General features: G+C 38.0%; 1 protein-coding gene across 1 annotated transcript in view; it reads right to left on the bottom strand.

Annotated features, from left to right (window-relative positions):
* Positions 1 to 3415: 3415 nt before the first annotated feature.
* The window catches only part of Jing (AE binding protein 2 jing), an 85065-nt gene continuing 77063 nt past the window's right edge, over positions 3416 to 11417 (bottom strand). Inside the window, exons 3-9 of the mRNA XM_070293731.1 lie at positions 10136 to 10455; positions 8553 to 9027; positions 8235 to 8414; positions 8010 to 8151; positions 7682 to 7812; positions 7533 to 7600; positions 3416 to 7428 (exon numbers count right to left, since the gene is read on the bottom strand). Coding sequence (XP_070149832.1) covers positions 7251 to 7428; positions 7533 to 7600; positions 7682 to 7812; positions 8010 to 8151; positions 8235 to 8414; positions 8553 to 9027; positions 10136 to 10455 — 1494 coding nt within the window. The 3' untranslated portion in view covers positions 3416 to 7250. The remainder of the gene's footprint in view (positions 7429 to 7532; positions 7601 to 7681; positions 7813 to 8009; positions 8152 to 8234; positions 8415 to 8552; positions 9028 to 10135; positions 10456 to 11417) is intronic.

Raw genomic sequence — 11417 nt, 5'->3', positions numbered from 1 at the left:
ATCGGTCGATCCACACAATGAACGCTTGTGGTTGTCTTTTCTTTTATTATTATTTGGCAGTGCGAAACAACCGTGCTAATTATCACGTCTTCCGTTTCCTCCTCGCTACGCGATATCGAGTCTTGTCGCAATATGAGAAAAGCAAACCTGCATATCGATCTCGACGAAGCGGCGAGAGAAATCGCTTGAGATCGTTTTCGGGACAGATTCCGGGCTCAGAATATTTCACGCGATCATTCACGCTCGATTATCGCCGCTTCGTCCACGTAGCGAGAGAAAAAAATCATTTCCTTCTTCCATTTCAAGAATCTACAGGACCTATGAGATAATTGGAAATTAGATCGACAAGAGCCGACTCACCAGCTTTTCATCATCCCGCGCGTACTCGTCGAATTTCTCTCTGTCTCTCATTCTCTCATTCTCTCTCTCTCTCTCTCTCTCTCTACACGCTATAAATCATATTAATTTAAATTATGCAATATATTTTTCTACTTTTATACATGTACAAGCACTTTTCTAATCGAAGCGATCTCGCGAGGCCATAATTACATAATTATATATAATTAAAAAGTTTGATATATCGGAATAAACATGACAAGGATATTATGCTTAACTCTACAGATTTTTATATCGGTATTATATCTCTAGTATCTTTTTCATATACTATCAGAAAAAAATAAAAATATATAATTAATAATAAAAATATATAATTAAATAAAATTGATGCGTTTCTGAATAATGATGATTGAAATATGCGGCAGTTTATAGAAATTTTTTGGGAATGACTAATGAACAGAAAGATACTTGTAATACTGATAATACAAACAGAACCATCACGATGTTTTACTAAGAGAATTTTACAAGCGGCCCCTTGTCGCGATCGCTCGATTCCCTCTCTTTCTCGCGTCACGCTTTTACATAGAATTTATAATAAATGCAAACACTATATCTGTAATAAGCTATACTTATACACATATCTCGGGGGGGTCTTTGTGTATGTCGTTACATTCAATTATTTACAAGACCGAATTGGAGACTCGGCTGGAGAGAAACCCGTCGAAAATTATATTCCCGCCGCGTTTGCTCAAAATAATATCCGACGCAATCATTTCAATCGGTTTAGCTGGTTTCTCTTTTTTTTTTTTTGTTTATACATTTACAAGCTTTGTAATTTCAATCGATACATCCGATGCATCCTCGCATGCCGACAATCGGGATCGATGAAACTGGCAAGTCGTACCGATACAGAATCCTCGCACGTTTGTAACGTGTAAATCTTACTCGTTCTTTCATTCGTCAATATCTTGTGAGATCCTCAAATTTGTATATGTGTTCAAAGAAATATCCGCTCTCTTTCTCTCGATGTTTCCAAGATGTTTCTAAATTCCACGCAAAAAGTTGCGGAGTTTTTTCTCGCTCTTATGCGGGGTTTTGATTAATTGCGTAGATGTGTATTTTGTATTTTTTGTTTGTTTTTGTAGTAAGAATGTATTTATAAAATTGTATACTAAAGTTTGAATTTATTGTAAGATACGATACGATCAATCTCGTGGAAACGTTTCCTCGATTTTAATTTTTGCTGATTTTCGCGCGAGCTACTTATGCGATTTTATATTATAAACCTTCGCGTGGATTTATCGGAGAAAGAGATAAGACTACTTGTTCTCTGTGGAAAGAGGTACTTTCTGTATATGACGCTAATACGATTATATTGGTGAAATGCAGGATAAAGTTGCTATTATATAAATTGATTAGGAAAGAGAATCTCACAGGTGAAATTTCTTTCATATTTTTTTCGTCTCTGCATATTTTTCTCTAATTTTTGTAAAAATACGTTGCCCGTATCTCTCCCCGTATCTCTCACATTCTTACACATATATTCATATCATTCTTTCTCTTTCTCTTCCTCTCTCGCGTTCACCACTTTGTTAATTATGGCTAGTGATTTTCTTTTCTCTCTCTCACGTTCTCGCACGCACCGTCAAAAAGGTAGAAGTAAGTCTATCGGCGTACATTTACTTAGCGTGTGCATATGCATATGTATGTGTGTTCAGCAAAGTTTTTTCCAAAATCGCGATAAGAAAAAAAGGAATGGGTGTCCACGTATTTCGCTATATTTTCTTTCACTTTTCTCTATATGTATATAACGCTAATACAAACTTAATTATATCTTACCGAACACGTTATAGCGTCCCCCTTAAACGTATATCCATATTATTTAGTGCATTGCGCATCGCGTGGATTAAGATTTAATTCTACAAAAAACGTACGGACATGTATAAAAAAAAGAACACCAGAAATCATAGAAACGGGATGATTTCCGTTTCGGGTCAGACTTTGTGTACTAGAAAAATGTATACAAATCGTTTACGTTGCTTTTTCATATGTCTCCCTCTTTTATTTCTTTTTCAGCCTTCCGTCTCTTTTTCGCGTTATTATTATTATTATTATTATTATTATTATTATTTAGAGAGGTTCTATATCGATAATTTAGAATTATCAGCAGGCCGATACGAAGAATGATGATAAATACACGAGACGTTACAGTTACGCGTTTGTGAGCCATACATACATCACATATATTTTCTTTTAATGTCCTTCACATGTTTACATAGAAAGAAATTTGTTCGCTGCAGACTTTCAAGCACGCCAAAATTGCGACGAACGAGACCGCCATGTGCCGAAGCATAAAAAGAAATCTTTCAACTAAACGCAGTCGATTCGTTTTTCTTGGCAATAAAACAACGCGTATAAACCTTAATTACGATTAATTACAAACGAAAAATACAATAACGTACAAGAGAATACTTAATGTTGGAATTAGACTCGCCAATCGTATAATTATACAATACAAGCGACCTATATAAACGTATATATTCGCAACTCTCGAATAAACTTATCGTACAAGATCGCTAAGGGCTATCATACCGAAGCTCGTCGAAAAATTAATCCCGCGAAACTTAATCCCGTTTTTTTTTTTTGTACCTTTCCGTGACTTTTGTATTGCCGATTAGCTCAAAGTTATACTTTTACACATTGCGAGAAATAATTAATTATAATTGGAAGGACCTTCGAAGTGTCTCTCTCTCTCTCTCTCTCTCTCTCTCTCTCTCTCTTTACGATTTGTTGCGATTCTTCCATTTCGTGAGATCAAGCGCGATCAAGTAACCGAAAGCTCCTTTCTATCATCTCACCTTTGCGCTTATAAAAGAGAAATATTACCAAAAAATAAAAAGAAAATACAACTTACTTAACAACTAATGGAACCTCCCTGCTCAGTTCTTTTTCTCTCTAATAAATTATATCTAAAGATTCGCGCGTAAAGAAAATAGTTTTGAAACTCGATCTAACACGATATAATTGATTGTATTTTTTAATCGAAATTAAACATGTCAAAAAAAAAAAAAAAAAAAAAAAAAAAAAAAAAAAAAAAAAACTCGATATAGAATGCACCTAGAAATGGTGGACAAGTTTTCACTTGCGTAAAAAATTGGTCCCTTACTCGATCGATATTAATTTCGACTAATAATGACAATTCGTTTTACACGAGCAGAGAAAACTTATAACAGAAAATTGGCAAGGTGAAAAGACAGAAGTAACGATCGGAACAACGATCGCGCCACGAAAGAATAAAAATAGGCGATGAATATGATTGAACGAGATGCGAGAAAATATAAGACAAAGATATAAGAAGCAAGATGTAAATATAAAAATGCAGTTAATTCTCAAATAACGCAGATGTTTAAAGTACGTCGTAAAGAGATACTTACAAGGTGTCGTCTAAGTGCTTTCAAACATTTTTCGGACGTTTAAGAGATTTCTTTGGATTTCTGTCATTTACATCGTATCTCTCATGGTGTTTTAAGATGTATCAATATTATTATATATAATATCCTTCGCTTCTCAAATCTTGCTTTTATTTCTCATCGTGTCTCAGCCCGAAATTGTCGATCACAAAAAACGCATGGTGGTTTGTCACGAGACCTCGTATGGCACTGTCTCGGTGAAAATCGGATCGGTTTAAAAACGCGATGAACAAGACCCATTGTATATTTGATTCTTTTCACACTTGTCTTGTTCCATATGTCCCGCTGGCAGTTGGCAGTGCTCGCAAATTTACAGGCTCGATGAAGTTTGGCAGTTCGCGACACGTGAGCGCTCGAGAGATATCGCCGATCTTAAAGAGAAAGTCTTTAAAAGTAACAAATTTTTTAAAATTATAAAAATTATCGAGTTAGAAACGCGAATTCAGGATGTGAATTATTAATTTTTTAAAATTTATGTGAATTATAACGACCACAATGTATAGATGCGGAAAATTAATTGTTAGATTTTTCAAAATAAATTAATCTCCTACGTGTGTGTGGGGGTGTGTGTAATCGTGTGTGTGTGTGTGTGTGTGTGTGTGTGTGTGTGTGTGTGTGTGTGTGTGTGTGTGTGTTACGTTAGTGTGTTTTTCTTTAAAAACGGCGATATATATATACATGCCCGACGGATATAAACCCGGAAAATGAACAGTGGCTTGCGGCTAGACCGTGGGTGTGTAAGTATAATATATAAAGAGAAAAGGGCCGCAACACGAACGAGTTTGTTAGAAGCACGACGCAAATGAACGTGCGACAGAGAGAGATTCTATGTTAGTAGAGGCACGTCGTCAAGAACGACGGAGCTGGCAGTGCGTGAATTTTGGCAGTGACGCGTTTTCTCTTTTGCATCTTCTGGTGTCGATCTTTCGATTCCCTCAAAAAGAAAGGAATGATCCTCGATATATCGTCCTCGCGGGAAGAGGATACAGAGAGATTATATAGTTTTTTTAGATAGCTGTCGGGTACTCGCGAAGTAGCTTGTCTCAGCGACGACGAGCCGCGTGGCTTGCGAGTACAGGATTCCCGTAGTGTAATATGCCGTTTCGTTACGATAATTTCAACTAAGTATTTATATTTACAACATGAGCGTTCGCGACGCGCAGCTCGGAAAAATTAATTGTAAATTCATTAAAACACGTGCCTCACGGAGTAAATGCAACGATGGCGCTGTTCTCGGAACAGCCGCTTCTTACTCTGCATTTTTCACCTACGCGCGTTAATTAGAGATCTATTCGATTATACACTTATACATTCGTACTTTTTTTAATAATAGTAAGAATAATTATAATCGATTAATTACCGTAGAGCTCTTAATTACTTTGTATTGGCAGTGTTTCTTAGCTGGTGTGTATGTAATGACGTACCGTCTGTCTGTGTGTGCCTCATGCGGTCTCCATTTCTCACAATCGCTCGAACATTCTCATTCACATTTCATCTCTTTCATTCCATCCATGTTTCTGAATCAATCTCTCACTCTTAATCGTTCAACAACACACATGACACGACACATATCCGTCTCCTTAATTTAACGAGCCTTAATTTACATCAACCTTTATTCACTACACATACGCGCGCGGACGTTGCATCGTTCCACGATGCTGCGAGAAGTGATCGTGGTCGGAAACAGAATTGCTTTTGTCTTCTTTCTCGCGACCGCGATGGCTAGCTACGCGGATCGCGGACACGGCGCACGTCGTATTCTTTGTTTACTTTTCACATTCTTTCCTTAACAACTCCATGGGAAATGTAACACAGCCTTCGTAATTTACCCCTTTTGAGGATAACAGCTCATAGGTCGCGTTGCATGTTTAGCTACTATCGTTTCTCTTCATTAGATTGGAATTTAATTGATAAAAATCTTTCGCGATTAAATTTTTGAGTCACGATGAGCGTATGAAAACATGCCGCACGAGACTCAGCAGAAAGATAGAGATAACTCGACGATGAAGTATATGAGAAATCGAACACATCTCGGGCGCAAAAAACGAGGCTAACTCGAGATCCCTTTGCAAGAGCTTACTTGCCTCAAACCCTGAGGGTTAACTATCTCTTTTCCTAAGTTTTTCATTTTTGTACATTGCGTTCTCTCTACGCGTTTCGTTTCTAGGAAGAATAATTCTCGAAAAAAATCTTGGTGGCATATGTGTCGTCCGATTATTCTGCAATCTTTCAAACTTCATGCCGAGCTCTCAAGCTTGGAGACTGTCAACCCCATTCAGGGAAAGAACGGCGGGTTCGAAGCAATATCATTCAGTCTCTCTCTTTCACTCTCATTCTTTTTCATGCATACTTTCGCATTCTCATTTAACAGCCTAAGCCTCTCCTCCGCGATTTTTTCTCATTTTACGATACAATTTTCTGTGTCCGCTTCACGCTGTCCACGATCCTCTTCTTCGTATCTTCCTCTTATGTCCCTTTTCATGTCATTGTACGACAACAGTCGACGCGAATTTCAATCGAGTTGTAAATCGAAGCAGACGCATCTTCTTCCTTTTTTTCTCGAGGCATCATCGGAAATCGTAAAGATACCATCAGTTCTCGGAAATGCCAAGGGGCCGATGTTAGATATTAATTGAATCCTAAGGCCACCAGAGTGATTATCTCCTTATAAATTGTAACTACCGCTTAAACATTTGGTCTGTGCACTCCCTCGGTTTTCTTTGGCAAAACCAAATTACACAAGAGTTCCCCTTTACTGCTTTCTTCCTTCATTTTTCGCTTTTTTTTGTCTTTGACTATCGATACTACCGTTTCCACCGCGCATCTATTCCTGGAATCTTGATCGGCGGTAGAACACGGTACAAAACGTATCCACGGTGAGGCACTTTCGAGACCCAGACTTGGCGCTTCCGAGGCCGACGAACTTCGAAATATGCGAGGTACTCGTGGCAGGGATGTGCATAAAATTTACCGCATTAGTTAGATGTATCCTTTAATGAACGACGATAAAGAATATGCTCGTTACAACGACCAGCAACACTCTTGTCCGACTCAAACAGGGGACGGATGATCGTATCCCTCTTTTGTCCTTTCTCCAGCTGTATATCCTCCTTTGTTTATCACTACACTGTACGCATTCTGAATTTATTATCTTTCGCATAATTTTCTCCCTGTCGCTGCGATTATCTTCTAATCGATCTGGATTCGCAAAAGGATTGGTCCTTCTTCTAGATGAGATAAAGTATCTTCTAAACGTGCTTTCTGTCTCTCGATACGTTCGGGTATTTTCAGGTCGCATTGTCGGCGGCCTTTGTCTTCACCGACCAGGAAGAGTGTAGACCGTGTCCTGTTCGTCAATCGGCAGCACTTTGTTCTTCCTCTCTGGTTCAGGTGTAAGTGCTCGAGTTAGGTCAGTTCTGGTATCCGGTCGATCGGCCGACATTATCACGAGTTCTTTACTGGTTTCCGACGTTGCTTCACTCTCGTCGTCGGCGGCGCACGACTGCTTATCGCTGGATAGAGAGCCAAACTCACCTCTTCCGCATTACTGGCGGCCATCTTGCGAATATGTATGTGCTTCGTGCTTTGTACTTCAGATTCTAGTACCCATTCGTCCGGTTCTCTGCAAAAGAAAGACGCGAAAATGAGAAAATTGATGAGTCGTGCGGCGATGTTATCAGTCGCGCGATTAAAGTATTTAATTATTATTAAATTGCAAGAACTTACATATCCTGGGGATACCATCGCAGCAGTACTTTCGTCTTTCCGTCCGACTCAACTCTCCTCGCTAAAACCTAAAAGAACAATTTTTCTTAAAGCGAATCTTAATCGATAAGTTTAACAAGCATTACAGTGGTTTTACACTTGCAACTTACTTGACTAGTTAATGCCATCGAGTTTCCTGGCGTTTCAGCTAGTCGCCCCTGCGTTCTCGATGCCGCTAATTCCTGTAGCCTATGCTGAAGACCTTCCATCACTCCCGAATCAAAATAATCAAAAAGTCTCGCTGTAAAGACATTACGATATTCAACAATGTGCATCAAACATTTCTCATACTATCAATTTGTGATGAAATATATTCATTGCGTTAAAAAAATGGCAAGAACTTGCAAGAATAACGCACGCTGATGTTAATATTACAAACCAGTTCGAAAAATTATAATAAAAAAAATCCATCGAAGAGGTGTCAAACATGACACTCACCAGACCAAGGTTGTCGCCTATATCTAAGCTTCTTGCCGTTCCTCCTAACGAGTTTGCCGCCATTCTCGCAACTGCGTCTTCCATTATTGCTACTTGTTTCCGACTGATTAAAATGACCGTTCACGTGCCTCTCAAGTGCGGTCTATAAATAAATGCATATTTTATAATCTTCGAAAATCTATCCGGTCGAAAATCATTATCGCGCGGCGAGTCCGCGTGTTTTACCTGAGAGCTAAATCTGCAACCGCAACCATCGACGATGCATCGGAAGGGTTTATTGCCACCGTGAGACAAAACATGTCTCTCCAACCATCGACGGGAACACGAGGTTCTCCCTTGCACCTTACAACCTTGCCAGTGGCAAACAAAGTTATCACCACCTGTTTGCGTGTTGATGTGTGCAGCCTGTAACAGATAATAAATATAGAAATGAGTATAAGTTACAGATTTTATATTGTATCGTGTGCGACGTTAATAAATTTTCCAGACGGTATGAAAAGAAAACTGATTGCGCAAAAATTAAAGTATTTTCCGTTCCTATACCTGTAAATGTTCCAGAAGACCGCCCACAGATTCAAAGCTGGCTTCGCACTTATCCCAGCGGCAGATCCCGCTATCGGTAGTCTGCGGTCTATCCTTCTCGGGCGCTCGCGCCGGAAATCGGATAGTAGTCGGTGCCGAGAGGATGGGCGACAACGACGGTTTCGATTCGCTGCTTCGGGAATCCTCCTCATCCACATCGTCCTCGTCGACCGGCGTTGGTTGCGCATCCTTGTCTTTGCTGTCTTCCTTTGACGGTGACAGCCTCGAAATGGGTGAGTCGCGACCACCCTGTGATCTCAACGCGCCTAGGATACCACCGCAGCTGTTCGTCAAATTGTTGTTCTCGTTCACGTGTGGTTTCGACAGGATGCAACCCTTGAAGTCCAATGGCACAGGCTCACCCAGTAGCGACGAGGCAGCAGTAGCAGGTGGAGAGCTGCATTTGGCCGTATTGATATTCACGTCCGAAGTTAATCTGTGAAAAAAAGAATAGTCTTTAATTTGAGAAAACAAATTTACTTACCATTGCCCGTTTCATTCCCACCTAAATATGTTTCCTAAAAAAATGAACAACTTCACTTTTGTGGTGAATTAATATTATTATTATACAATCCCAGCTGTACACACATCCAATAAAAGGCCTGGAGAATAATACCTTCGGGACGTATAGGATTCCACACCCCTAATTCTTTATAAAATCTGGAGATATTATCCTAAAAAAAGGAATCGTACTAGAAAAATAAAGTTTCAAAAATACGATGTACGCGACATCGTATACCTTTTATCTTTTAAATTAAAAGAGATAAACCATAACAAATATATATCAAATTAAATGGTTCAAACTGAACTCTATCGTGAGCATAATTTTTTTATAAAAACATGAATATTTTGATGTGATAAAAGTTTGTAGCACTGTTTGAAACGAATACAACGATGTATGATATAATGGAAATATTTTATATATTATACGTGTTTTATCAACTTGAAATATCGCGGGCGACGTCTACTCTTTTTCGGCCTGCGATATGACCAACTTCGGATTGAATATTATGATCAAATGACAATATGACATATGTCAATCTCTAATGTACGAGTCAGAAGTTGGTCATAACACAGGGCAGAAAGTGAAAAGACGTCGCCCGCGATATTTTAAGTCAATATAAAACTTGTATAATATATAAAATATTTACATTATATTATACATCGTTGTATTCGTTTCAAACAGTGTTATAACTTTTATCATATCGAAATATTCACATTATTATAAAAAAAATTATGCATACCTCTCCGTTCGTAAACACAGATAACTTCTGAAAGCAATCATTATGCTTACAATAGAGTACAGTTTGAATTTAATTTGATATATATTTGTTATGGTCTATCTCTTTTAGTTTAAAAGATAAAAGTGGGTGGCCACTTTTGGTGGGACACCCTTATTCTTTTGACAGAAATGTAAGCAAATCTAGTTAAGATAAAGTAATCCAAACTTTCCAATCAATGTGTGCGTCTAATAGCAAACGAGATAGTGAAATCAGCGCTTTTGCGAAAGACATGCTGCGAATTCGAAATCGGAATATCTATACCTAAGGGATGAGATCTTGGATAGATTCTTCAGTACATCATTCGAGATTGGCAAAGTTGGCAGCGGCTTCGGCAGTTTCTTGTCTATTTTGCTATTAGCCCTCGGCACGACGACTAGCGGCGGCTTCTTCGCGGCCGCCGATGGCGATGTTAGCGTTCTCGCTTCCCAATCGTTAGTCGAGGTGCCGCGGCTCGGGTTAGAGGACATTGCGTTGCCCAGGTATTTAGCGAGTCCACCCTTGTTCCTCTGCACCGTAGGTGGCCTCCGAAATTCTGACGAGCTCTTTGCTACTAGCACTGACATCTCGCTTGCTTTTTTGACCTATCAACAAAAATGCGATTGTAACAATGGAACTGTTATATATTTATTTATTTTTATCAGCTAGAATATTATCTTAAAATTAAATAAAGGATAATCAAACGAAAAATTATTTAAATTTTCCAATGAAAAAAGCGACCAAAGCAATAATGTTAATAATGTCCATATTAAAAAAAAATAATGAAAGAAATAATCAAAAATGAATTTATATCAAATAAGAACTTTATGATAACGAGCAGTATATATATGCGTCAGGCAAATGTTCATATCTGGCGTGTTCTATGTTCTATATTCTCTAATAAACATTTCGGTAACATTGAAAACATCTTTGTTTTTGTTAAAGCAAACTCAGTATCGTTTGGATCGCAGCATTAAAATAATCTATCAATAAAAAAAAAAAAAAAAAAAATTCAACCGTTCGAATAAGCAAGATTGTAAAAATTTAAAAAATTGTTTATCTAGTTTTTTTTTTATTTACCTCTCTCTATTTGTTTCTCGTAATCGTAGTATAATTAATCATCTTTCCTTTTTTGCTTGGTCTAATATTAACTTTACTTTCGTACTATAAATAAGAGAAACATACATTTATAACGTTTAAACGTACGCGTGAATTATTGAGTATGTGTCATATTAAATTGTCGATCGATAGAACGAGAGCAGCTTTCCGCGAATTAATATCGACCGATAGCAAAACCATTTCTGCACAGGTTAATTTAAAAAAAGAGCTAATTCAATATCCGATAAATGTGCGAGTGTGCCGATAAGGCAAATCTATATCTGAAGTACTCGCGTGAAGTAAAGAGTGATATCTTCAACACTTCCATTATTTACGTTGATTTTATTGAGAGGAAACACTTTCCTTTCGTTGCAAATTTTCTTTTACTTTAGTATATAACTGTGTGACTTTTACAAATTAAATGTCGCCGAACACGATAGATATTACGCAATTTTATAATATTCAATTT

The sequence above is a fragment of the Polyergus mexicanus genome, unplaced genomic scaffold (genome assembly GCF_030449975.1).
Source record: "Polyergus mexicanus isolate NDT 795.1 unplaced genomic scaffold, iyPolMexi1.0 SCAF_4, whole genome shotgun sequence".
Taxonomy (NCBI): domain Eukaryota; kingdom Metazoa; phylum Arthropoda; class Insecta; order Hymenoptera; family Formicidae; genus Polyergus; species Polyergus mexicanus.
The sequence above is the reverse complement of the archived record's forward strand: the minus strand, read 5'-3'. Positions and strand labels throughout refer to the sequence as shown.